This window comes from Aotus nancymaae, unplaced genomic scaffold (assembly GCF_030222135.1).
Source record: "Aotus nancymaae isolate 86718 unplaced genomic scaffold, 86718_ANA_hifiasm-v0.15.2.pri h1tg000033l, whole genome shotgun sequence".
NCBI classification, from domain to species: domain Eukaryota; kingdom Metazoa; phylum Chordata; class Mammalia; order Primates; family Aotidae; genus Aotus; species Aotus nancymaae.
The window spans coordinates 24857714-24882153 of NW_026988447.1; the positions used below are offsets into that span (position 1 = coordinate 24857714).

The window sequence follows — 24440 nt, forward strand, 5'->3', positions numbered from 1 at the left end:
TGAGACAGCTCTGTTACAGAGAAAGCACCCACTGAAAGGTCGTTCTATGGTGTGTTGAAGGGAAAGCACCATAAATCTATCTAGGTATTATGCCTGGAAAGAGAAGTGAGGAGTCAGTGCTACATGATGTAGGAAGAGAAGCACGAAGGAAAAAGGAATGGCAGTCTTCTATCGTGATAACTATATTCAAAACGTTATTTAAACAATCGCAATTTTTATGAATCAAAGAATTCAGTTGCATGCACTGCCCTAAACAAAAATGGCTACTAATGAGAACTAGGAAGATGAGTGGCAAAGAGGCCCCTTAGTGGTACAGGCTGCTTCCTGGGAAATAAATCACTCAAAATGACTTATTATGTAGCTCCAGTGTATAGTATTAAGTAGAGGTTCTAAGACATTATGATCAGAAGTACCTGAAGAATTTGTCAAAATTTCAGTGTATTGTGCCTTCCTCCCAGGGGTTCTGACTCACTTGGTGGGACCCAGGGATCTGCATACTAATTTTCTAGGCTGTTCTGTTAGAAGTGGTCTAAAGACCACACTTCCAGAATTTCTAGCACCTAGAATATTCAAATTCACAGGGACAGAAAGCAGAATGACGGTTGCCAAGGGCTGGAAGAGGAAGGAATGTGAAAGTCATGTGTAAGGAGTGTAAAGTTTCAGTCTAGGAAGATGAAAAATGGAAATGGATGCTAGTAGTGGGCACATGACAGTGTGAATATACTTAATGCTACTGAACCATATACTTTAGTTAAAATGGTAAACTTTCGGATATACATATATGCATTACCAAAAATACTCCAAGAATTTCTAACACAAAAGGAGGCCATTCTTTAAAACTATTCATGTGTCTTTGCCTTCATATTGTGTTGATAAACAGAATAGATATCTCCAATTTAAAATGTCATAATTCGTGCTCAATTATGGATTAATATTGTATCACTGTCATCATTTCTTTATGACAGAGCAAAAATAATGGACTAAATAAAAAGATTTATAATACTTCATTTTTGCTTTATTGAGAGAACATAGATTTATTGTATATCCACAGTGTGACCAAATTAGTGGGAATTTAGAGCTACTCCATCTGCATTCTAATGACTGCTCCTCTAAATGCTTCTCTAAAATAGATTTATCTGACTTTGCCTTATCTTGTTTTTGTGACAAAAAATATGTATTGATACTCATGCTCTTTTCAGGACAGGGTGTGGGCCAACGTGGGGAAGAGCCTGAACTGCATTATCGCTATGGTGGACAAACTGATTGAAAGAGATGGTGGCAGTGAAGGCAGTGGCGGCAACAATGATGGAGAAAAGGAACCCTCATTAGCAGACGCCATCCCCTCTCACCCAAGAGGTAGAAATCATTTTTTCCAATCATTTACTGAGTAAATAAAATGAGAAAGTCATGATAAAATGAGATAGAAAGAGCGGAGTCAATAGTATCTTTGATGAAAGTGCTGATAGCATGCTTTTCCACTGCTCTGGCTTGGATGATGGAAGGCTATTTATCAAACTGCATCTCAGTTGTGTTTTCAGAACTGCTTGCAATGTTCTTTTTTCTTCTTCTTCTTCTTCTCTTACCACGTAGAAACCTTGAAAAAAGAACAGTGTTTCTTCTTTTAAGGATCTGACATAGTATAATCTACTTTTACACATTACTCTAAAATTTTATTAGAAAGATAAATAAGCATCTGCATTTAACTCTTAGAAACTTGGAGGCGTATCAAGGACACAGTATCTCACAGTGGTTTCTGAACAGAATATAATCAGATAGTATGATTTGTGCATTATTCTGAGAAATATTTGTGTAAATTATCTCCAAAACATATAGGAAGATTTGATTGTAAGAAATATATTAGCACATTACTCTAAAAATACATGACAAATCTAGATTTTTATGAAAATATGCATATACATATACATGTGTATATATGTGAGTGTATGTGTTTTTCTGTAGAGAGGGAGGGAGGGAGAGAGGGAGGTAGGCAGACAGGTAGGTAGATAAGTAGGTAGGCAGGTAGGTAGATACTTTCAAATGTATGCCTTGTTACAAGGTTAGTTAGAAAATACAAACAAAATTTTAACTACAGGTGTGTCCCTATAAATGGCTTTGAAATTTTCTTTTTGTTGATTTGATTAATGTTCGATTAATGTTACACAAAAACCAAGGCAGGTCGGGCGCGGTGGCTCAAGCCTGTAGTCCCAGCACTTTGGGAGGATGAGGCGGGTAGATCACAAGGTCAAGAGATCGAGACCATCCTGGCCAACATGGTGAAACCCTGTCTCTACTAAAACTACAAAAAAATTAGCTGGGCGTGGTGGCGTGCGACTGTAGTCCCAGCTACTGGAGAGGCTGAGGCAGGAGAATTGCTTGAACTCGGGAGGCGGGGGTTGCAGTGAGCCGAGATTGTGCCACTGCACTCCAGCCTGGCGCCTGGCAACAAAATGAGACTCTATCTAAAAAAAAAAAAAAAACCAAGGCAAATGTCTACATTATTTCTTTATGGCAGTAGGAACTGCTATTAGGAATGAGTCAGACATTTTGCTCGATGTCTTAAGTGTTTGGAAAGAATAAGCAATGCTACCCTCCTCTCTTCTTCTGAAATCTGCTCTTTCTTTTACTTTAAGAACATGAGTCATAAGAAAATATGGACACTTATAAAATTAGATTTATGTTTCCTCAATTTGTTTTCCTAATTTTTCATTACTCACATTTCTGTCAGGAATTTAATTTTATAAAACATCAATCTTTCATCACTTGATTAACAGTAGAACCATTTCTAAATCATATTTGTAAGCTGTGTCTTTCGAAAGTATTCTTATTGCAGATGGTTCCTCTTCCTCTGTCATACATTTATATAGGTGAAATGTTTATGCTAATGTTCTTTATGTTCACAACTACTTGATCTAACTGTATGTAAAGATTTTCTTTTTTAATAATACCAGTTTTTATTAGTTAATGTAGGGATTTCCTTTTTTTAATAATACCAGTTTTTATTAGTTAATGAATCTAGTCTAGCTTCATAACTTTACATGAATCAAAATGAAAGCTTGTCAAAGCTATGTCATAAAGAAATAGCATACTTCAATTTTCTTTAATTGAACATATATTGATTATCAAATATAGGCCAGACCCTGCTGTCCTCTGGAAAATGAGATAAGAAGAATTCACTTTAGTGACTTACTATATAGTCCATTGATAGATTTTTTTCAAGATATATTATTTTTTTAACAGAAATAAGACAAGGGACACTGGATTTTGTTACTTTTTTTGTTTAATGTTGCCAAAACTTCTCGCTGAAGATAATAAAATTTCAAAATATTTGAAATTATACTGTGTGTGTGTGTGTGTGTGTGTGTGTCTCTTGTATTTCATCAGAAGATTGCATATGGGCAATCAAAATGCATTTTAAAAGGTAAAATATTTGGTAGATAAATCATCTGTAAGATTAGATGAATCATTTTTATTTGAATATGAGACATTGTGTAGATACAGTGTAAACCTAAGTAGAAGTTGCTGCAAATGTGGAATTCACAACTAGATCAATGTTATGAATGGTTAGGGTCGAACTACAACGTATTGCCTTCTAATTTATTTTCTTATTTTAATTTTATTATCTGTGTTTGTTTCACTCATCAATTCTTTCTCGTGTTAGAATATTTTTAGGAGAAGTCACTATTTAATGTGTAAAATATGTTACTTTTTTCTGAATATTTCCTCATAAACATTCTCAAGAACAAATATTATAATTACTGCAAACTAATTCATCAAAAGAGAAGCTATTATTTTAGATTTTTAAGTATTATAATAGGACTGCAATTAACACATAGTCATCTGTGATTCTCTAAGTCTTTAACTACATTTAAGATAGGTTCCCACAAGTCAGATTGCTAGAACTGGAATTATTTCATAAGGAAGAGTTGCACTTTCTCTCCTATGTATTTATTTATCCTTTTTTTATATCAGTGTGTACTCATGAATACTTATTTTATTTTTTACTTAATTTTTAATTATATTTGACACATAATAATTGTACATTTTTATGGAATTCACTGTGATGTCTCAATACATGTGTATGTATGGGTGAATGGAAAGCTTCTCCTTTGCCCTCTGAAGAATTAGTGAAAAATTAATCCATAAAAAGGCAGATTTATAAGAGAAAAGGAAAATAAATGTATTGCTATCATATGGAAGGCGAGAATCATAGAGTGATTGCCTAATATCTCAGTAGAGTACAGATGCTTATATACACTAAATTTTAGGGGAAAGGTAGAGGAGAGGTAATATGGATGATTTTAGGAAGATAGTAAATGATTTTTAGGATAATTTAATGGGCTTGAAGAACATACAATGGTCTGTTGGGCCTGTTGATTTGTGACAAAAATATGTCCAAGTTTGTTGATGACTTTGGTCTTCCTCCTGTGATATGGGTTCAGTTAATAAACACTCAATGAATAGAACACAGGTAGTTGGATTTTTGTTTGTTTGTTTTTGAAGATCTGGACTTTAGGCAGATAAGGAAACTTAGCCTGTGCTTTTGAAGAGGTAGAGGATTTAGAGATATGGGGGCAAGGCAGAGGAGAAACAACTCTCCTCCTTGGTGGGTCTTCTCTGTCTTTATGCACATAGGAATAGTCTGTTCTAGCACCTGTTGATCTCTAAGGGCCTGTAATTCAACATATTCATTATACCAGGGAGCCATGTTTTGGGGTAAAACTCAGTGTGCTCTTTCATTCACATAATACAGTGACCACATCGGGGCAATTAACATATTCATTACTTTAAATATTTATCATTCCTTGTGGTGATAACATTCAAAATATTTTCTTCTTGTTTAAATACTTAATTATTTGGTTAATAATCCAATACTATTTATTTTGGACTCAAATTGTTCTGGATTTAGCCACCGGAATCTGTTTTATTCAGACTGGTTTCTGTGTCCTTCTGACAACATCCTCCCGTGGTCGTTTACTTCCTTACTTTCTTATTTCCCTTACTCATTTTCTTACTGCTTTTGCTCACTGTCTTCCTCTTTGGTACCAGAAGAAGCTCTAGGCTCATCTTATACTTTCCCTACCCCAGCTCCAGGTTCAGCCAGTTTCTAAAGAACCCTGGTTTTATTTTATTTGAGAACAGCATTTAGAAATCAACATCTGGATGGATAGAAACGTTTTGGTGGTTCTCTGTAACAGAAGGCACTCTAGCAGGATCTATAAGCACCCGTCTAATTACAGTCTTCTCAGCCTTAAATACTGTCACTTATTTCATTTATACCACTTTGGGTGAAATATCACATTGTAATTTCTTGTTTCTGTGAAGCTTGGCATTATATAACATATTACTATATTTCAAAATATTATTTCTGATAATAAAATTTATTTCTTCAATAGCCCCAAATTTATCCCAGGCCATAGTTGTGGTGCAAAAGCCATTTTGCTTCTTTCCTTTTTATAATTAACTAGTGAATTGATTAGGTGAGCAATTTAAGACATATAGTATTTATTACAATGTAGCATGTGATAAACGCTGATAAGCATTTGTTGCAACATCATTTGTTAGTGATGTTATTCTTCATGTTGTGTTACTTCTGGTTTTTTGTTTACATATTAGGTTCCATAGCTATTTTACATCAAATTCTGGAATTTTGTTTTATTTTATAGGGTTTTTATTATTGTGATTTATGTTGGGATACATTTTTAAATATGGAGTAAATCAGTCCTATGACTGTTTTTCTTATTTCACACTCCTTTATTTTTACAGTGTAGTTATAATTTGTGCTTGTTTTGCCGCTGTATACGTACCATGGTTAAATAGATGGTCATCCGAGTTGTGCTACTTTTATTCACTTTCTTATGTTGTTCTATAACCTACAACTATTTCTCCCTTCAAGTTGCAGATTTTCCTTTTCACAGTATATTAATTTAGTAATATAGTTTTGAAGATTTTCTGTTTGTTTGAGAGCTGAAGTTTTACAGTGTATCTTTCACTTGCCTTATAAATTTCTTTTCAGGGTAAACGCAGATAGTGCTGAGAGACATAAAACTTTCGGTGCTGTTCTGAACAGAAAGAATAGAATAGCTATTCCAAAGTTGTACAGCTGATATGTATTTGTGTGGTTTCCTAATGAGCAAAGATTGTCCTTTTATTTGTGGTACACTCAAGCACCTTTCTGAGCATCTGCTGTCTGTGTAGCGCTACATGCCTTCAATTTCATAAACTCCGGACTCAAAGACAAAATCAGTGAATATCAGAATCTTAGATTTTGATGTCATCTTAGAGATTATGTAATTGAACCTCCTAAAATATGTTAAGAAGCTTATCTACAATATCTCTGCCAATTTTCAAGTAGCCTATGAGGCATATCCTGAGTTATAGAAAACTATTTTTGTTTTCTAGAGCAGCATACTCCAGACCTTGATCCTAATATATTTTCTTTCATTTTACCCACTGGCCCAGATATAATCCTTTGCAATAAAAAAACACATTTACTTTTCTTTCTTTACATTAAGCCTAAGGTATATCTGAAAGCAGCCATCGTGTCCCTTTTCAGTCATTTTTCAAAGGAATAGCTTCAAGCATATCCAATAGTTTGCATTTCTCTGAACATCTTCTAGTTTGTCTCAGCAGTCTGCAGAATTACACACAGTGATACAAATATGGTTTAAGAGTTGCAGAGTAACCCAGGAGGACCACCTCCCTACTTTTAGGTACTATTCTAATATTAATGATATCTAAGCTCACATTCACTGTTTTGACATCCACATTCTACTACTAATTCCGATGATATCCATAAACCTTGCTAAATTTGACCTATCTTTCAGACTTCTCAAGATTCCAGCAACATTTAAGCACCACTATATACTAGACATTATGAAACATTGGGAGCATGAGAAGATTAAAACAGTCTATCCCGATTCTACTGAAGAGATGGTTGTCTAAACCCATGCCTGACCGGTATAAAACACCTTTGAGTACACTCTAATAAATACCTGTGTTTTTCATCCATTATATCTGCTGACCTACTCAGGATTATTTTATTCACATTTCATATCCATTTTCTGTCCATTCCTAGAAGTAACAGATAAAAATGATGAGGAAACAGAGCTAAAGAGAGATCCTTAAGGCATATCACTAAAAAGAACAGTATGCATTCAAATACACTTGTTAGTCACTACCCTTTGGGGATGTGTGTTCAACCAGCTTTATATTCACCAATTCATATCATTGCATGGCCTGTATTTCTCCATCTTTCACAAGCATATCATGAAATGCCCTGTAAAAGGCCAAATATCCCATGCCATTGAATTATTTTTCCTAATCTATCCAGCTGTAAATCCTGTCAAAGATAAAGTTCCTCTGAAATAATTTTCATTCATAAGCCCATATAGGCTTCAAGTCATCACTGCTTCTTTCAAAGTGGTAAACATCCATGCAGATCGTAGAATTAGTCCACATGTCATTACTTAGAATTTGTTTCTAGTTTCTTGGTACTCATGTTCTTTTTTGCTTGAAAGTTCCCTTTTATTTTGTAAGGTATATTCCACATTCCCTCCTGGGATCCGATAATTCACTATATTTACCTCATATTTTACTTTATCTCTATCTGCCTTCAATTAACACAATCATCTGGGCCCATTGCTGTGGCTCATGCTTGTAATCTCAGCACTTCAGAAGGCTGAGGTGGGTGGATCACTGGAGGCCAAGAATTTGAGGCCAACCTGGGCAGCATAGTGAGAGCCCATCTGTATATAAAAAGTAAAGAAGCAAGCAAACAGACAAATGCACGGCAGTCTGCTGATAACTACCAGAGATTTGCCAGTGATTTATCAGCAGTTATCAATGGCTTGCCAGTGCCAAAGACTTTTCATCCTAAAAGTGCACCCTAACCTTCAAATAGGGACACATATAAGCTTGTAGCGAATTGCTTCTCTTTCTCATCTTTTATCTTTGGTTCCCTAGATTAGCTAGCTATCTAATACACTTAAAATAATTAACAACGGCCGGGCGCGGTGGCTCAAGCCTGTAATCCCAGCACTTTGGGAGGCCGAGGCGGGTGGATCACGAGGTCAGGAGATCGAGACCATCCTGGTCAACATGGTGAAACCCCGTCTCTACTAATACAAAAAATTAGCTGGGCACGGTGGCGCGTGCCTGTAATCCCAGCTACTCAGGAGGCTGAGGCAGGAGAATTGCCTGAACCCAGGAGGCGGAGATTGCGGTGAGCCGAGATCGCGCCATTGCGCTCCAGCCTGGGTATCAAGAGCGAAACTCCGTCTCAAAAAAAAAAAAAAATAAAAAATAATTAACAACTGGGCCCAGTGTGGTGGCTCATGCCTGCAATCTCAGCACTTCGGGAGGCCAAGGCAGGTGGATCATTTAAGGTCAGGAGTTCAAGACCAGCCTGGCCACCATGGTGAAATTCCATCTCTACTAAAAATATCAAAATTTGCTGGGTGTGGTAGCACGTGCCTATGGTCCTAGCTACTCGGGAGGCTGAGACTGGAGAATCACTTGAACCTGGGAGGCAGAAGTTGCAGTGAGCTGAGATCATGCCTTTGCACTCCAGGCTAGGTGACAGCCAGACTCTGTCTCAATAATATAATAATAATAATAAAAGACTAGAACAATTCACTAGTTAATACAATTATATATAAAACAGTTCAGGCATTAAGCCTCATGGAAATACACTAAATTTATGTTGGCCGGAAAAGAAAAAGGAAAATTCTTTCATTCATTCCATATTTGTTGAGTACTTACCCTGTTCCAGTCACTGTATCCAGAAACACATCCAGTTATGGCCCTGTCCTTACATTCTAGTGCGTGAGTAAGTTATATTTGAAAGGAGATACGTAGTGAGAGATCTTCCAAAGGCATCACTTACAAGATAAAAGACTTAGGAAAGGAAGTAAACATTTGGAACGCCTCAGCAGATAGATTAAACTGGATAAAATATAAAGAAAAAGAAGAGGAAAAGAGGAGCAAAATCTTTATTAGCCTTGGGGCATGAGGATTACTCTCAGTGGAGGCGTAAGAAGCATCAAGAAGTGAAAATCAAATGCAATTTGGAGACCAAACAAGGTACCAAAGGAGGGGTAATAATCACATTAATAGTAGCACTTAGTGCACTCACATTCATGTGCAAGCACTTTGATGAACCTTTACATGCTTTCCTCTCTTCCTTTTCACAACAAGCCTATAGGGGAGTTTCCGGTTTTATCCCCATTTTATAGATGAACAGGTTAAGTAATTTGCCTAAGATCACAGAGCTAGTGGGCATCCGAGCAAGGATTCGAATTCAAGCAGAGTGATCTCTGTCTGAGATCCTCAGAATATCTGTTGGAAAAAGGAATGATTAAATTTTAAGAGCAGTTTTGTATATAGATTTACCTACCTGTAGTTTCGTCCTTGATATCTTAATGAACTGTTTCTCCGATAGTCATATCTTATGCTTCGCTTGTTTGCCAAGCTTTCTTCCTTTTTTACAAGGCTCTAAATTTCTTTACCCCCACCTGCCACCTCAAGGAACTTTGACATCTTCTTCCACCTCACCCTGCCTCATCCTTCATGATCCAGTCATACTAAACCCTTCTGAGAGCTCACCTGGTACTTTTCACTCCTGAGCTTTCAAAGCTTTGCCCATTTCTGTCTTCCCCGGGCCCAAACTTCACATTCTCTGTGGTGCCTTCCCTGGTCATCCAGGCTAAGGCTGTGAGTGTGAGACCAGTGTAGTCACACATGGCCTCTCACTCAGCAAAGCCCTGTGATCTGAGACTAATGCTCTGAGTCGCCATCCTGAAATTCAGAATAATTTTATCTTTGCATTTTTTTTGTCAGTGAAGTCCAATAGGATGATGAAGCCCGTGCCCAGACCTTGGAGGTTTGCCCCACTTGCAGTTCTGCAGGCTTCTCCAATACCTACCCAACTTTCCATCTTCATGCCAGCCCAATGATCGCTTCCCATGCCCACCTACCAACATGCCTGGGTGCCAGTGCAGAAGAGCCAGGGTGAGGCTGGGTGCCTTTGAGGCTCTGTACTCATATAGCCCCACATTCAAGAGAGTGTGGCATGAAAGAGTAAATAAAAAGCACCCTGACATGTCTGGAGCAACGCCACTCAAGGAAAAATCTCATTTACTGCTTTTTGAATAGGTTCTCCTATTTTTATTTTTTACTGGATTCTGTCATTTATGTTGTCATACTTTCTGCAGGGCTTGAAAGCACAAAGGCCCATAGGGGTCATGTGAAGTAATATGAATGAACCAAGTGAAGTGAATAGAAGCCAGAGCAAACTAGAGAGTATATGTTCCTCCAGAAGGGGGGTCACTGTTCCAGCCCCAGCCAGTCATTTTCATGGAGAACATGGACCTAAAATTGCCATCCCTTCTGATTTTTCAAATGAATGTGAATGTTTATATAAAATACCCTACTTTTTTTAAAGGTTAAAACTTGCTAAAATGTGATAGATTCCAAATAAAATTTGCCAGACCATATAAGACTGGTCTATAAACCACTATTTTGAAACCTTTGAATCTCTGATTTATTGCACATGCCATTTTAAATGTCATTTCCCCCAAGAAAATATGCCAAGTGTTTGTGATTTATTCTTGAATCTCCAGAACTTAACATAATTAGTAGCAAATAATAGAGGCCCAATATTGGGGAAGTCACATTGATCTACCATTGCTATTGACACAATTGAGTTTTTCTTGTTATTAGTAAGTGAATATTGTTCAACATTTATGTAAAGATACTAATAATCTCAGAATTTATACTTGACATTAGGCAATTATTTCAGTGGTTTTATAGTTATAACACGTCTTTTATTTTGTAAAATACAAACATATAAGAACAATTTTTTCATCAGAGGGCTTAAATATTAATATTTTGAATTCCATAAATTTCTACATATGAATGTTCAGAATTTCACTGGGAAAAAAAATCAGTGAATGAGGCTTTAAAAAATAATAGTTCTCCAGCTAAAACAATTTTTAGAGTATAGTTACAAATTTAAAGCAAACTTAAATACTCAAAATATGCCATATAAAGTTTTATTGTAAACCTAGAATTTCAGTAACATTTTTACATTATGACATTTTAAAATGTCTATTCCTCCCAGAAAACTAAGGCTGTTTACCTTAAAAATTGTACAATGAATTACGAGGTAACAGAGTAACATGGGCCTCAGAGCCGGACACTTGGCAAGTCCACAATTTGGAACTTATTTGGCTTCGTGGTCTTTGTCAAGTCATTTACATTCTCTGTATCTCACGTCCTTTTTTGGCAAAATAATCTACAAAGTTTTAAGGTCTCTTTCAGTTCCAAAGTTTCATGGTAATAAAAATGATGCCACATTTTTAATTTTTTTCAGTCATTCAACATATTTTAATTGAGTATCTACCATGTGCTAGCACTATTTTAGACCACGAGGACTACAAAAATAAACAGAAAAGATAAAACACTTGCTCTCCTGAAGTTTATGTTCTAGTAGCAGAGAGATGATAAAAAGTAACACGAGATATAGGGGCAATGTATAATATAACGATGATGATGGAGGCTGTAGAAAAAAATACAGAGCAAAGTAAAAGGGTTTTGATGGAACATTGTAGGGCAGAGATTGCAGTTTCGTGGAGTAGGCAATGTCGGTCTCATTCAAAAGGTGATTCTTGAGCAAAGACGCAGGAGGTGAGACAGTGAGCCATGTGACTATCTAGGGAAAGGATTATTGCTCATAGAAAATAGCTACTAAAGCAGCGTTGAAGCATAAATGTGCCTACCATATTCAGGAAAAAACAAGGGGAAGACAGTTTGGATCAAAGAAGGAAAATAAAGATAGGAGAGTAGAAGATGATGTTAAAAAGGTAACTTAAGGGAAGGATCATGTCGAGGCTTTGTGTACATGTTGGCTTTTGCTCTGAGAGAAATGGGGAGCAATTGGAGGGTTTTGAACAGAGGATTAACCTGATTCGAATTACACCTAGGCTGTTGTGTTGAGATTAGACTACACATGAAGAGGGTAAAACCCGATATAGGTAGTTAAAATGTGAATACAGTTGTCGGTGAGGCAGGATGAGCTTGAATGAAGAAGATGGTAGTGGAGATGATAAAAACTAATGAGATTCTGTGCCTGTCTTTAGGGTAAATCATTTAAAATGTTTAATTTGACATGGAGGTATCAAGTTTGCTGTTACATATGAGAATCGAGTTCAGGAGACATATTCTGGTTAAAGACATTAATTTGAAAATTGTTATTATGTAGACGGTACCTAAAGACATGAGATTGAATGTTATCAACAGGGATTGAGCGTACAGAGAAAGGGGAAATAACCTACAGATTGTACCTGAGGACATTTCAGTGTTGATGTGTCAGAAATAAGTGAAGGAACCAGCAACAAAGTTGGTCAGGAGATGGCCAGTGAGGTAGGAGGAATACAAAGAGAAAGTGCTGTCCTGAAAGTCAGGATAGAAGATAGGTTAAATAAAATGAGGAGTAAGAGATGGCTTTGAATTTAGCAGTATGAATGTCTTTGGTCATGAGAGTAGCCTTACTAGAGTGGGTAGGGATTAAGTAGAGTGAGTTAGGAGAAGCAGGAAGAAATGAAGTAGAGACAATATGTATAGACAACTCTTTTGAGAAGTTTCACTGTGAAAGGAAATGGAGAAATAAAGTATCGAAGCTATAAAGGGAATTAGGGTCAAAACAGTGCTATTTGTCTAAAGATGGACAGGAGAGTATGTTTATTTTCTGATGGGAATGATCCAGTAAAAATAAAATAAAATAAAAAGGAAATATTGATAATGTGAGAGAAGGGAGAGGATTTCTAGAGTGACATTCTTAAGTAGGTGAGAGCGGATAAGATCTGGTGTACCAGCAAAGGAGCTGGTCTGAGCTACAGAACAGTTCATCCTCAGCAATAGGGCAGAAGTAAGAGCATAGAGAATATACACTGAGAGGAGGGCAAGTGCAAGGTATCATGTAGAAATTATCTCAATTGTTTTAACATAGAAGCTAATGTTTATGGGTTACTTAATATGTGGTAAAACAGTAAATATTGACTGCATTAACTTACTTAACTCTCACAACACCCATAGGAGTAATTCTACAAAATGAAAGGATGAAGAAGTAGGTAGTTGAAGTGACCTCTGCATAGCCTGGGCTCTAACCTTGGTGGTCTGGCTCCAGAGCCTGCCCTCTTAGAGCCTACCATGCACTGCCTCCTCTCTCCAGGAAGAAAAGCTTCTCCAATCTTATTCTCTACAAATGTATTTGCTAGCACCATTTTATCAAAATGTGAAGCTGTTTCAGGCACAAGTTTGTGATGCTATATAACTTCATGAAAATCAGTCCCTTAGGTATCTCTTACAGGCTTACTGTGGAATCATATGCAGAAATTAAGAATTCATAATTACATTGAAAAATTACTTAACTTTCTCATAAATATGGTGATGTTCATGCCCACAGAGAAACCGAGATAGAGGAAAAGGGAGATGATAGCTCCCATCCCGAGACTTGTGGGCATGTGATTATTGAATGAAATGGCCTAAGAAATGCACTGTTTACATTGTTTGGTTACTTGCCTGCTTACGCAGCATTTATAAGTTAAATCTATGGACATGAGGCCCTATTGTGTTTGCAGAATTTTGTTTTTACACTGGTGCAACTATACAATCCATGCATGTAGCAAAATTGGACTTGTATAAACTTATGCTCCAAAAAACTGACGTGCTATATTCCACGTCCTTGAACGTTACTAGAAAACTTCTACATTCACCTAGTTTACTTCAGGGTAAAAATGTTGCACCTCTTCACTTCTCTAATTGCCTGTACTCTGATAAGGATTCAGTCAACTCAGTATCCACTATCTCTCTGCTCAGCCTTAGATGCTGGCCGATATTTAAATGACAGAAACTCACTGATGTAGACATATTGATGATTTCAGGTTGCTCAAAGACCTATGACCTATGCAGCTTATTCTTAGATACCCAGACTGTTTGAGGGGCAGTGTGCTGAGGTTACAGTTTATTTAAGGGCAAAAGGCAACAAAATAAGCCCAGTGAATGTGAGTGTGTGACTCACAACCCGAATTTAAAACTTTTGTGCTACAGCAAATACAAGTCGTGTTTGATTAATGGATTTTGTTCCTGGAAACTGTCTTAGCAGAATTTACTTAAGGCTTTCAACTTTGTGCTACGAAATGAGAAGTTTAACCAGGATATCAGTTGATGCATTTCCTTTGCTATTTTTCTAAGAGCAAGACTGGAAAGTTTTATGGCACAGTGTTCTCAGGCTGGCAGGGTTTAAACAAACAAGGTTCCCTTGACATGAGGAAAGGTTGCCTTTGTTCTTGTCACAGCCATTTGTTTTGGGTTGAGCAGTACACTCATTTCTCATACATCTGGAAGGTGCTAAGATCAGTCATTGACCTCGGATCGTAGTTCAGTGGACACTACACTGATTACATTTTAAGGTACATGTTTGTTCTTTATGTGAATGCCCTTAGGACCTTTGAGGCTGCCCTGAGATAGAGGCAAGGGAAAGTACCACATTCCCATGCTACCTTCCTCTCAGGGTTAACGTAAACCTTGCTTCTTCATTCATCCTGTCTGATGCCCATTGTATCTAGATTTGGCCTTGCTTCTTAGCTCTTGCTCTAGTCACTCATCCTCTGTACCATCCTGTCTTTGTCTCCACCCCTATCTACCTCCACTCCCTATCCCTACTATGGTGAGTGCCCATACCTAGACTCCCATTGGTTTTATTCCATGGCTTCAGGCTTAACATTTACTTCTGTTTTATCTGTGCCTTCTCCAAATCACTGAGTGATCTCAGCCATTTTTTTCCCTCTCCCAGTACCCCGTTTCTCCCTCTGGTCAGTTTATACATCTGTTTATTGGATTTGCCGTTACAAAACCATACACTCCTCTCAGACTCTGTTCTTTCAAAGCCTTACCATGGGTATCTGCTACCTGCAGTCCAGGCAGGTACCTGCAGTCCAGGAAGCCTTCCCTGGGCTCTTTCCACATGTGACCTCCTTTAAGTGTTCAGTAAATGCCACAGCCATGAGTGAGCCTGGTCTTCTCACCAGAGATGAACCCTCTTGCCTCTTAACTCTCACTCTTTTGAAACTTGTTTGTTCACTGTCCCAACTTTTATAGCCGTTATTATACCACCTTATACTGTAAGTATTCCTTTGTATTTCTCACCTTTCCTTCTCGATTTTAGCTCTGTGAGGGGAGGGCACATGGGTTAAAAATGTTAGTATCACCCACAGCACCTCACATAAAAGACACGCTCTTTGTCCAATGAATGAGTCTCTTTCTCATGATATCAGTGAAAAAGGAGGAGGGCGATGATATAAGACAGACACATCAGTATTTATTAAAATAAGATAAATAAAAATGGATTTCTCAATTCCTGTATCAGAGACAGGCAGTAGATCATAAAGACAGAAAGAGGGTCAGGAAGGCTTGGAGAAGGACATTCTGAGTGGCCCAGAAAATATTCTAGGCAGCCGAGTCTCCTCAGGTGCTTTTCTTTTCCTAATTACTCTTCTGTTTTCTGGAATTAGCCTAGTTTCTATGCCCCATGCCCCTAAGATATGTCCAGATATTTAGAGGCCTCCTATAGGCAGGTGTCTTAAGTCTATGACCAAAGCTGGCTACGTGTATTATGTCCATACAAAGGAACTGACCTATAAAGTGTCTGCAGAAGAAGCCTTATTATTAATTGATACCTTCACATTATGGTGTTGACACTGTAAAATTGTGCCTGAAAGACAAGAACTTTACTCAGAGAGGCACATAGAGAGGTATATCAACCCATATTTAGGTTGATGTAAGGAACAGGCCCTTCAAAGTCAACAAAAATTTTGTAAGCAAGAAATTGATTTCTCCCACCCCCAGCCCCCAGCCATGAACCCATCACCATTTCTGTGCTACTTGAGGTTCAGGCATAGATTAAAACCCCTGCTGGCTGTGAGTTTGGTCTGTGTTGACCTTGGGAATTTTATTGCCCCCCTTAAAGGCCATTCTAATTGCTTGGCTTCACAGTTCATCATCTTGTTACCTTAAGAGAATCCTAAGAGCTGGCTCATTTCTTCCCTTATCTCTTTGCATAAAGTTTAATGGATGTGCGATCTTTTCGCTTTTCTTTTTCTCTGTGTCTGAAAGGTTGTGATAACAAAAATAACAATGGCTACAAGCTGTTGTGAAGTTAATTATTTTAAATGAGTAAAAAAGACCAAGCACCTGAGAAGAGAATGGCTCAGAAATTGGAAAGAAAGCATGATGCTCTGCTACAGTTGGTTGATATTCGGCTCTTTTATTTTTCTCCTGAGAAACATAAGAGCCATTGAGCTCAGAGGACATGAACATCCTGCACAGGAAAAGAGATGGTGTGTGGAGGCAAAGGGGGCACCCAGCAGTCATTCTCTGAATCCTTCAGTGAGCTTCCCTTGAATATGTCTGAGAAGCAAGGAGAGGGCTGGAAAACAGAGGCTCTGCTTGGATGGCTTCCAATACACTTCGCAAAGCTCAGGAAAAGCTCAGCTAAGCCACACGCTTTTTATGTTTTCCCGAGCAAAGACTTTGCTTGTTGGTCTCAGGGTTAAGGAGTCTCAGCAAGTTTTTATAGAGACACTAAAACATTCTCTTAGTATTTTCCTCTGTCATGGAAAGGAGCCCAGGGAATAAAATCACACTTAGTGCCTGCTAGGCTAGTTGGCTCAGGGGAGAGATGGCGGGGCAGTGACTATACTGTGGGGCACCGTCAGTTTCACTAGGTGTATCAAAAATGTGTGTGTGTGTGTATAAAAGTACAAAATCCTGAAATGCACACATCTACTCTTCTGAGTTTAGTTTCTTCAAGTTTCGGCTAAGATTGTGTGTATACACACACACACACACACACACACACACACACACACACACACGACAGAATGAATACCATGTTCATCTTTATCTGGAGGACCAGGTAAACACCATGTAAATTGTGAGGTATGGAGAGACAGAAAGGTGAGGGGCAAGTGACAACAGTCTCAAATCTGCCAAGAGCTTTTTTTTCCCCGCCAAAACATATTTTAAAGCAAAAACTAAAGCATTTACTGTTCCTTTGTGAGAATGATTTGGGATGTTCACTGGAGCAAAAAGGCCATTTATGAACCAACTTTGGCCTGTCATAGTCACTGTGCTTATTTCAGAACCTGAGATTTACACTGACTGCATATTAACAGAGAAGAAAACCTGGAGTCATTGGAATTTGCATTTGCCAGTACAGTTTTCCATTATCTGCTCAACTTAAATTGTTTCTTTCCTAGGAAAAGAATGTATTTTTAGCTTTCTCACTTATGCTCCTCAATAGAAGGCTTACTACTATTTTAAAGAGTTTACCTTTCTCACAAACTTGTAATTTTCTCATTCATAATTAATGCTTTCCTATATTGTCATTTTCCTGAAATTTTAGCCATAAAAAGTATGTATAATTATGCTAAACAGAGACACTGGAATATTGTTAGTATCAGGATATTGTTAGTAACTAACCATGATCCTAGGTTTAGAATATTATGTGTTTCTTTTTTCTCAGTGTTCCACTTCTATTCTAGTAGAACCGGAAACCAGACTTGTTTGGGTTTTGTTTCTTTGGTGATCTGATTGTAATTTATAATTAAGTTAAGAATCAACTAGTCAAATAAGCGAAGATGGAAGTGAAAAAAAGCAATTATCCTTATACTAATGAGAAAATCTGCAGAGTTTTCTCTTTTAAATACTTTTAAGAGAAATATTCAATTAGAATTGTCACTTAATAGTTTGCAAGAAAAAAATGTGGCCACTTATTTTTTTTAATTTTCTAACTAGAAAGAGCATATAAAGTATTGAGCACTTGATTCAGGATAGTATGATGCAGGATGCTTAAACAGTCAGTCCAGTCACTCTTTATGCTGTTTGGGAACTATCCCACTGCATACAAAAGTAGCAATCAGTTACTTGACTGCAGTAAGTGAAAGTAGTTCTACTTCAGCCTAATAAAGCAGCGCCACCTACTGCACAGAAGCTGTATTTTATGTTTGGAAGTTAGTAGAAACTGATCTCTACAGAGCTAAAAACTGAAAATCAGTTTTCAGTCTGTTATCATTTAAAATTTACATCTGAGTTAATTTATTGAAGTTTTTTCTAGTGCTTTCCTGTGTCTATTAGTCTGCCCATTCATATGGAGAACAACAAATAAGAAAGAAAGAGAACAGGAGATAAAAAATACAAATAAGAAAAAAATAGGAATATAGGATATTCATTCTTGGTATCTATTGATGTATCTTTTATTATGAAAAAAAATCTAGTACCTCCATTTTCCCTTTTACATATGACAGTAACATAAGAATCAACAGTTAACTGATGCTTGTTTAAATTGAACCATTGTTCACATTTTATTCTAGGCTGCCTATAAGTTTGTCCAATATTAGATGATTCTGCATTAATAGGCCTCTTTGACATTCCTCTTTATGTTTTTTATCCTTTTAATAGCACTTAAGTCTACAATATTTTTAAAATAATAATTTCTAACATTCTTATGTATTTTATATTATAGCATCACATAGGCATTTCATAGAATATTAACATGAGCGTATCTTTTTATTATGTTGGGGCCATTAGTTATCCTTTCAACCCTTTCAGTTTATTTCATCTAGTCTATTATACTGCAACATAAAATAAATAAGTGACAGTAGACATGGTACAATAGTGATTATGATTCTTTTTATTGTTCTCTGTCACTCTTTCAAGGTCTTAACTGGTTATTTACCACTCACATTACTCACAATAATGCTTGCATTTTATGATGAGGAGATCATATCATTTCAGTTCCTGCTTTATAATTAATTTCTCAGCATACACTCATTCATATTAAATCGTATTTGTCCATTAATTTATTTATATATTAATGGAATGTCACACAGTCAAGAATTTATGATATTTAACATTTGCCAGGGCTTTGATCTCCAAATTAACTGAAATGGAACATAAACTGTTTCTATATCATACCAAAGTCATAATTGTATACTTGATGCATGTTAGAACTCTAGACACACAAATAGCACAAACGGCCTCAATTTTGCATCCTCATTTGAAGAACAGCTATTTGAATCCCAAATACTGCCCCAGACTTGACTTGCTTATACCTGGCTATATCTTTTTAAAACTTTGTTATATTTATTGTAATTTTTCTCACTCAATTAAAACTTTGAGTATTTACTATATGCGAGGCACTATGCTAAGTTCCAGGGATTCAGTGATTAAAAAATAAATTCCTTGCCCTCAGTGAGTTGTCTTTCTTGTAGAGGAAAACGATGAGTAGTGTGTGAGTAGTCCTGGAACAGTAAGGACAAGAAGCTACGGGCACAAAACGAAGTCAGCTCAACCCAAACTTCAGGGAACAGGGAAGGGGAGTGGGGGGAAGTGAAGGAAAACTTCCTGGAGAAGAGAAATCCTGAATTGAGTTTGCAGAGGAGATAAAGGGGTTGTCAGGAAGAAAAGTAGAAATAGAGTGTTCTAGGAGAGGAGATAGGATTTGCAAAGACATTGGGATGAGAAAACAGGATAGGTTTAAGGAAATATGTGTTGTTCACTTCACCTGAGACTCAAGACAGCAAATAAAGTTCTGAAAGATGAGATTAGACAAATACGCAAAGTTTAGATAATGGAGAATTTTTCATTAGTTTGAACTTTATTCTGAATGCTTTAGTTTTTTTGTTGTTGTTGTTTTCAAAATATTTTAAGAAGTGAGAAGTGAGTGATGGAATCAAATGCAAACTGATTAGAAATCTTTCTGGCAACACTGTTGAGAAGGGAGTTCAGTAGAGTATGACTGGAGGAAGGGAGATGGGTTAGGGAGTAGTCCTGGAAGTGATCCAAGGGAGAGCAGTAAACCACAATGTGCATGGACAAGGAGAGGTTGCATGCTGATGGACTATTACAGTAGTAGAACTAATTTAATGAGGATTTTTACATGTATGTTCAGAGAAACAAATTGGTGTGAAAATTGCAGAAGAGGAAGTCCAGTAAAACTTCTGTTTCCAGTATGAGAAAAGTTTGAAAGCACAACTCATTAAGATACAGGCAGTGCACAGATTAAAGATGAGCAGAGAAGAGAGGAGATCTGCTGCAAATATGTTAAATGCATCTATGTGGAGAGATCCGATGGGTGGCTGCTTATAGACATGGCAGAGTTCAGGGGAGATAATTAAAGACCTTCAAGTCTAATCTTTGTGAATCCTTAAGAATATGTCTGACTTCACTGAAAATTTTTAAATAAGTTGGAAGTTGGTTCTGCATTATATTCCAAGACCTTCCTTCATCTATTGCACTGTTCTTACACCCCCTCCCCCCAGAGGACTGGTATGAACAGTTGTATCCCCTCATCCTTACCCTGAAGGACTGCATGGGAGAAGTGGTGAACCGAGCCAAGCAGTCCCTGACGTTCGTGCTCCTTCAGGAACTTGCATACAGCTTGCCCCAGTGTCTGATGCTGACGCTAAGAAGAGACATCGTCTTCAGTCAAGCAGTAGGTGCCTGTTGTTATTGTTAGTACAGACAATGCCGGTGTTAACATTCTGTCCTTGATGATGAGAGAATTCTGATTTGGACAGTTTTATTTTTAAAAAGATCCTTTAAGTTTTGGTACCTCATTTTTCTAATTCATGATAAATATCAGCTGAATATCCGAAGCAAAGAGTTTATGAGACCTTAAGTATTTATTTCTGAAAAGAGATGGTCAAGTCTCCAAAATATAAATTCTGCTTCACAGGGCATGAAGTCTGTGAAGGAAGTGGTCACCATCTTTGTATTATTCACCGGGGTCTACATACGGTGTAAGGGAAGGGATTGTTGCCTTGCACTGCAGGTGACAAGCTAGGACTTGGCAAGGGGGTCTGTTAGCAGCCCGTTATTTGGACAGCTCCCCCATGACTCCTGGGACAAGGCTTCACAATGATCTCTTACTTTGTTTTTAAAATAAGTTTCCAGGGCAGTAAGGCTTGAATGGGAGGTTTGACAGGGCCACCTTCTTTGTCTACACCCACCACGATTCATAATGCCAAGGCCTGCCTCCGTCACACTGGCTGTGCTGCTGCCTGCCTTCGCCCCAACTCCCTCCATCCCCGTGAAAAAGAAAAAGAAGACTTCTCTTTCCTAACATTCTAGGAAAAGGGAATGTTTTAGCCAAACTGCCCCTTTCTCCCATTATTTCATGAAGGGTCCAGTGGCACATGGCGCTAACCAGGTATGGGAAACATGCTCTGCCCTACACATACATGTTTCATCATTGTGTTGTTTTAGTGTCCTGTGAAATGGTTACTGCCGTCTCTATTCTACATGTACAGAAAATGATAAAATTTGCAAGTGTTTAAGTGTTTATGGTTTTACTGTTAGAAATGGTAAACAAGATTTGAAGACCCATCAGTCAACCTGACTCCTGTCCGTATTCTTTCTCCATTTGCACTTCTACCTTCCCCAAGACTTTTATACACAGCAATCCTACAGCAAAGACTGTCAGCTTGTTTTAATATGTCTACCAAATGGCTGTAGTTTTGTTACACATACCTGAGAATTGAATCTGTGATGCCTCAGAAGTCTTAAATATTTCTAAATAAAATGAATACATTTGCTAACAGCAGTAAATCTTATCAATATTTTGTTTTCAGCTTGCTGGATTGGTTTGTGGTTTTATCATCAAATTGCAGACAAGTCTGTGTGACCCAGGCTTCCTACAGCAGCTTCACACAGTGGGGTTGATAGTACAATATGAAGGACTGCTAAGTACATACAGTGAGTATTGCTTTAGTACTAGTTAAAATCACATTTCTATTCATAAGGATATTTAATCCATAAATTTTTCAGGAAAACATAAAAATAAGAGGTAAACTTTTATTGCACCAAGTATTACAAAAATAATGTAACTTTCAATTTTTTGCATTCACCTTGTGACTTACTTGTGCCTCCCATTATGTTTTGAAAATGGAATTATAGATTACTTCAGAGTGGACTCCCGAGCAGCTATCTGGCTTTTTTAATATAAAAGGCTCTGTGCCAACATAGTTTGAATGACTAGATTTTAAAGTCTCAACTCTGTAATGTCTAGAACTGCACTGTTCAATATAGTAGCCTTGTGTGCCTCATGTGACTGTTGAGCACTTGAGATGTGATATGTACTAGATATGCCTACCAGGTTTCAAAAACTAGTTTTAAAATTATTTTATATTAATAATTAATAATTTTATATTTACAATGGAAATGGTATGTTGGATATACTGGATTAAGTAAAATATATTATTAAAATTAATTCTACCTTTTTAATTTCACTCTTTTAAAAAATGACTACCAGGAAGTTTAAAATTACCTATGTGGCTCACATACTTCTGTTAAGAGGGCTGATCTAGAATAGTAATGATCTCCTTCTCAGGCTTCATTTGTTAATGTATGGAGATACAAAACTAGAATGAACCTGGGTCAGTGATTATCAGTTCAGTTACCTCTGTTATTTCTAGATAGCACATATCAGTCTCAACAATGGAAAGAAAGGCGCACAAATCATCAAGGGGTTAAAACCTCTCCTTCCTTCCTTCAAAGAGTAGATTGACTTCTGAAGTCCATTGAAATGGTTCTCATTTCACTAACGAAGACCTTCAGCCTCTGAGGAAAAGTGTCTAGAGTAGGTTCACTGCATTCAGAAACTCATTCACTAAAATGCTAGAACAAATTTCAGCAGGGAGGCATAGTAGCCAGTGACATTTTCCTCCAATGTTTGTTTGTAACTAAGTGCCTTTTCCATTGTTTAGGTGATGAAATTGGAATGCTAGAGGACATGGCTGTTGGCATTTCCGATTTAAAGAAAGTCGCATTTAAAATAATTGAAGCCAAATCCAATGATGTGTTGCCAGTTATAACAGGAAGACGGTAAGTAGTGCTCACTTCCTAGAGACCAGGCTGTGTTAGACACGTTGTATTAACTCCTGTCAGAGGAGGCAAGGGATTCAGGTAATAAACATGGGTGATATGATAGGGGACGATCTAGAAAAACTCCTAGTCATCTCATGAATGTTTTAAATTGTAGTGAAGTGAGTGTGGCAGTACTTGCCCACAAAATACAAGAAATTCAGAGCAATAGCCTGCATGAGAACACTTTTCTCCTTATTACTATCTCATCCAAAGCTCTGGGTGTTTTTACTTTTGTGGAATTGTTCAGTTAATAGAGTCATAATTCTTGAAATGACTTTAAATTCAGTTAAAAGCAACAACATTTTAGAAAAGATATATTTCTGTGTCAGGGGAATATACCACCATTTTTCTTAATTATTTTTGACAACTCACTCTCAGATTGTGAGATTTCCGAGAAGGGTTTTCAATAAATAGCTTCAAAGGTCAGTGTATGATAGGAAAAAATCAGAAATAATTAAGAAAAATGATAGTGTGTAGCACAGACCTCCAACAGAAGAGGTACATCCTATAGTAAGTTGTCCCAGTCAGGAGAACTAACCATTCTCGCGTTAGTGCTTTTAATTGCTGCATGATGATATTTAAAATTTGAAACATTTTCAGGTCAGGTTCAAAACATGAATATACGAGAGGGAGAACCCTTTTCATGCTAGAGAGAGATGCAAAAGAGACTAAGTATAAAAGTTCAAAGTAAACTAGTTTTCCTGTTGATAGTAAACATAAAATAATTATTTTAAATTTTGTGGTGAAGGATGCCCAGAAACACGACTGAAAAGTGACTTTCTTACACACACAAAAAAACCCACATGTGGGAGTTGAACAATGAGAACACATGGACACAGGGAGGGGAACATCACACACAGGGGCCTGTCGAGAGGTGAGGGGTTGGGAAAGGGATAGCATTAGGAGAAATACCTATTGTAGATGACGGGACGATGGACGCAGCGAACCACCATGACATGTGTATAACTATGTAACCTGCACGTTCTGCACATGTACCCCAGAACTTAAAGTATAATTTTAAAAAACTCACATCCTCAGAAACTAAATATTACCTAGAATTAGTACTTAACTTGCCATTCACTGGGAGAAAAAGAATAAAATTGCTCATATACACATCTGAAAAACAGTACAATTCTGTATTTCTCTGAAGTTTATTATTAAAAGTGAAACGCTTTGATATACTTATATCCCAAAGTTTAAGAAAAGCTTACCAGGCCATTTGATGTAGGCAGAGTGCAGCATGCTTTTTCTGAGGAAGTTCTTCAAGCAGTACCAAAATTCAAAAGTGATCATACAGGTAGGGACGTGACTCCTAGAATGATGATGTGAGCAGCTTAGCACACCCTCTCTCCAAAAATAATATTACAACTGGAATTAATCCTAAACAACCATTTTAGGACAAACAGAATAAATTGGATGCACACCACACATTCAGAAGTACTTGTTTGTGAAAAACT

General features: G+C 37.2%; 1 protein-coding gene across 6 annotated transcripts in view; it reads left to right on the forward strand.

Moving 5' to 3' along the window:
* The window catches only part of INPP4B (inositol polyphosphate-4-phosphatase type II B), an 851576-nt gene that overhangs the window by 722553 nt on the left and 104583 nt on the right, over positions 1-24440 (forward strand). For all 6 annotated transcript variants that reach the window (XM_064383845.1, XM_064383847.1, XM_021666733.2 and 3 more), the window contains 4 exons: positions 1200-1356; positions 20379-20551; positions 21690-21813; positions 22824-22941. In XM_064383845.1, coding sequence (XP_064239915.1) covers positions 1200-1356; positions 20379-20551; positions 21690-21813; positions 22824-22941 — 572 coding nt within the window. The remainder of the gene's footprint in view (positions 1-1199; positions 1357-20378; positions 20552-21689; positions 21814-22823; positions 22942-24440) is intronic.